Below are 3,367 nucleotides of genomic sequence, written 5' to 3'. Positions count from 1 at the left end.
TTCCAAAAGAAAAAGAGGCCTAGAATACCACGGCACGCATACCAGCAGCTAACTGCCTATACTATTATGACATCCTACTGTGACATCACAAATGTTCTAGAATGTTCTATTATGACATACTGTGACATCACAAATGTTCTACAATGTTATATAATGACATCATACAGTGACATCACAAATGTTCTAGAATGTTCTATTATGACATCATACTGTGACATCACAAATGTTCTAGAATGTTCTATTATGACTGATATCACATACACATACTGAACACACTAGACTAGACAAATATCATCCTATGAAGACCCTACTAATGCTAAGGTACTCTTCATAGGTAGTGTTTTCAAGTGTTTTCACCAAACATGAGTCAAGCTGGCGACTCTAATGAGGATCCAGAAGAGGCGGCTGAACCCTCTCTGGACTCTGAAAGTTCACAGGAGAGAATTGCTGCTCGTCGCCTCAAACATGCACGAAATGAAGCCAAGAAAAGACAAGAACGGGGAGATGACGCTGGTGAGAAGAAGGAGACCAAAGAGAAGGCGAGGAAAAGCCAGCAACAAGTGGAACAAAGTGAAAGGAGAATGATCGACTTGCATAGTGGTGGGACAGTGTTGGTAAGCAACATCCAGATAGCAGTTGATGCCAAAGAGTTCCAGAGAAGGGCAGAGATGCAAGAGGCTCGCATGCTCAGAGTGGAGAAGCTAGAGAACGAGGCAGCGTCCAGCCTGGAGCAGTTTGAGGAGGTTACCAGGAAGTGGACCGTGGCTCAGCAGAAGGTGCTTCTTCAGGAGCGGTGGGAGGCTCTGAACAGCCAGCACCAGCTGTGTGCTCAGATTCTCGAGAACAAGAACAAACTCATCAATGACCTCCAGCAGGAGCTGAAGGTTAGTGATGGCCACTATGTGAAGGACCTGAGGAAACAGTCGGACGAGTTGAACCTGATGCTTGAGAGGATGAAGGAGCAGATCAATACCCTGATTAAGACCTACAGGGAGGAGCTGGACCAGATTGAGAATGGCTATGAGCAAGAACGCAAGATGCTCCTGACTGGGAACAGGAAGAAGTGGGAGCAGCAAATGACCAAGCGCCGGGACAAAGAGCTGTACAACCTGAAAGATAGGATGAAGAAGCTGGAGGGATATGAGGTTCTGCTTCAAGAGCTGAGAGAAACGTATACAGAGAAGTACAATGAGGACAAGCTGGAACAGGACACTGAAGTTCAGGAAATTCAGCAGGACCTGCAGCAGACAAAGGCCTTCGAATCGCTGACCAAGGAGCAGGTGGAGTACAACAAGAAGGTGCATGATGACGAGGAGAACTCCATCCACTGTTCCCAACAGAAGAGGAGGATCAACAAATTGCAAGATGAGCTGAACCAACTGAAGAAGGATTACAGCCAGAATCTTTCTAAACAGTTAGTCCATGACAAGTCTGAGGACTACAAGCGTGCCAATCAGCAATACAAACACACCCAGAAGAGGACCAGACACTTTGCTGTCATCGACGCCAAGAGGTTCGAGGAGGTGTCACTCATGAGCGAGGAAGAGGTGAAGAAGCTGCTGAGGAAGGCCCTGGACATCGACCGGCTCATCTATGAGCAGCAGCTAGGTTTGGTCTGGGAGCATCCTTGCATGGCCTTCATGGAGCGCTCTGGCCCCCTCCAGCCTCAGAAACAGTCCCAGAGGACCGCCCACGAGACAGCCTCCCTGCTGATCGGTACCGGGGAGACCAGTCAGTGGGGACCAGTGGGGATGAGGGACACCGCCGTTGGGCCTGAACTTGGCTCTGGCACTGACAGCATGAGCATGGTGGAGAGCACAGGGGACGGGAAGGACAACGTGTCGATGAAGACGGTTCAGAAACTGCTGGAGTTGCTCTGTGACGAGGCGGGCTTCCTGATAGAGAGTAAACTCAAGGACAAGCAGTCCCTCATGAAGTTGGAATCCATCTTCCCTGCCATGGGACTTAAGAGCGAGGAGGATGTGTACAAGCTGGCCAAGTTTTTGATGAAATACAAACGCCAGGGGAGCGAACAGTCTGAGCAGGATGACTGTACAGAGGAGAGTGAGTCCAGTGCCCAGGCAAAAGGAGGAGACAGCAGCAGCGCTGTTAGTAGCATGACCTTTGACCTCATCCATCCTGATGATGTCCTTGCCGCGTTGAAAGCTTTCACAGCCCAGCACAGAAAATCCAGTTTGTCAGAGGAAAGCAACAGGGAGGGTTTAGGGCCCCCTCAGGCCACTATGCAGAGTCAGGATGCAGCCTACTGGGAGAGCATGGTTGACATCCCTGCGGCCAAACACAAGGTCTGGGATGCACTGGAGAATGCACAAGAGAAGTACCACACTGTCCTGACTGAGAGGTCTAAACTCATCACGGACACACAGAGTCTGAAGCAACACAACACCGAGCTACGGTTGCTACTGCAACAGTTTTTGAACTCAAAGGTCAATGCAGAGCTGAAGATCCCGCCCACCCAGATGATGCAGCTGGCTCTTAAATGACAAGAGAGTAATCAGAGGAGCTGTAAAAGAGTGTATTCAAAGTGTATTATGAAGATAATATAGAAAATAAGTTGTGTTGTGTAATGTGACCTTGAACTACACTCAGTAAACGTTCTGATATAAAACCATCATCTCTTCATTATTGGACCAATTGCATGCTTTTGCAGAGGACAAGAAGCCTTCCGTCGACTCCTTCAGACATTAAGCACTCCCACAGCCCAAATGGCATTTAAAAGCTATTTTAAAAAGGTACGTTTTGAGTAGTGCCAACCGAATGTGCTGAAGTACAGTATAGTATCTTTTTACAGTAGACGTACAGTATATGTATACTTTATTTGTATTTGTATTTTTTTTCATAGTCGACTAATAGTCGACTATCGGCTAATTTTGGCGACTACAAATCGACTACAAATTCTCGGGTACAGCCCTACATTATATTATTACATTATATATTATATCATTAGTGCTGTCAATCGATTAAAATATTTAATCTGATTAATCGCATGATTGTCCATAGTTAACTCGCAATTAATTGCAAATAATTAATTTACTTATTTTTATTATCTACCTTAAATGGATCTTTTTCAAGTTCCAAGTTTTAATACAACATGAGAGTCAACAAATGCTTGCTTTATGCAGCAAACACAAAAGGATGACCCTCGTGCATTGTAAATTTGCATCAAATTCAAAACAGAGTGATGCACAAAATAACCTAAAAGAAAATAATAATTTAAAACCATGAATAAAGTTGTGCATGAAATAATAGGGGAAAGAAAACGTTAGGAACTTGTTACATTCACCCACACAAGGGCTGAGTACTCACCCCCCCCTCTCTCTCTCACACACACACATACTCTCCCAGC

At 45.7% G+C, this 3,367-nt stretch overlaps 1 protein-coding gene across 1 annotated transcript; it reads left to right on the top strand.

The window, feature by feature from the left end:
* Positions 1-362: 362 nt before the first annotated feature.
* Positions 363-2,504, top strand: LOC311248458 (dynein regulatory complex protein 1-like; the record flags this gene model as incomplete). Its single annotated transcript, XM_084339334.1, has 1 exon — positions 363-2,504. One exon carries the CDS (start codon positions 363-365, stop codon positions 2,502-2,504), a length of 2,142 nt encoding a protein of 713 aa, XP_084195460.1.
* Between the last annotated feature and the right edge of the window lie 863 nt (positions 2,505-3,367).

The sequence above is a fragment of the Notolepis coatsorum genome (genome assembly GCF_963971535.1).
Source record: "Notolepis coatsorum genome assembly, contig: SCAFFOLD_246, whole genome shotgun sequence".
Taxonomy (NCBI): Eukaryota; Metazoa; Chordata; class Actinopteri; order Aulopiformes; family Paralepididae; genus Notolepis; species Notolepis coatsorum.
This window is presented reverse-complemented; position numbering and strand designations above follow the sequence as displayed.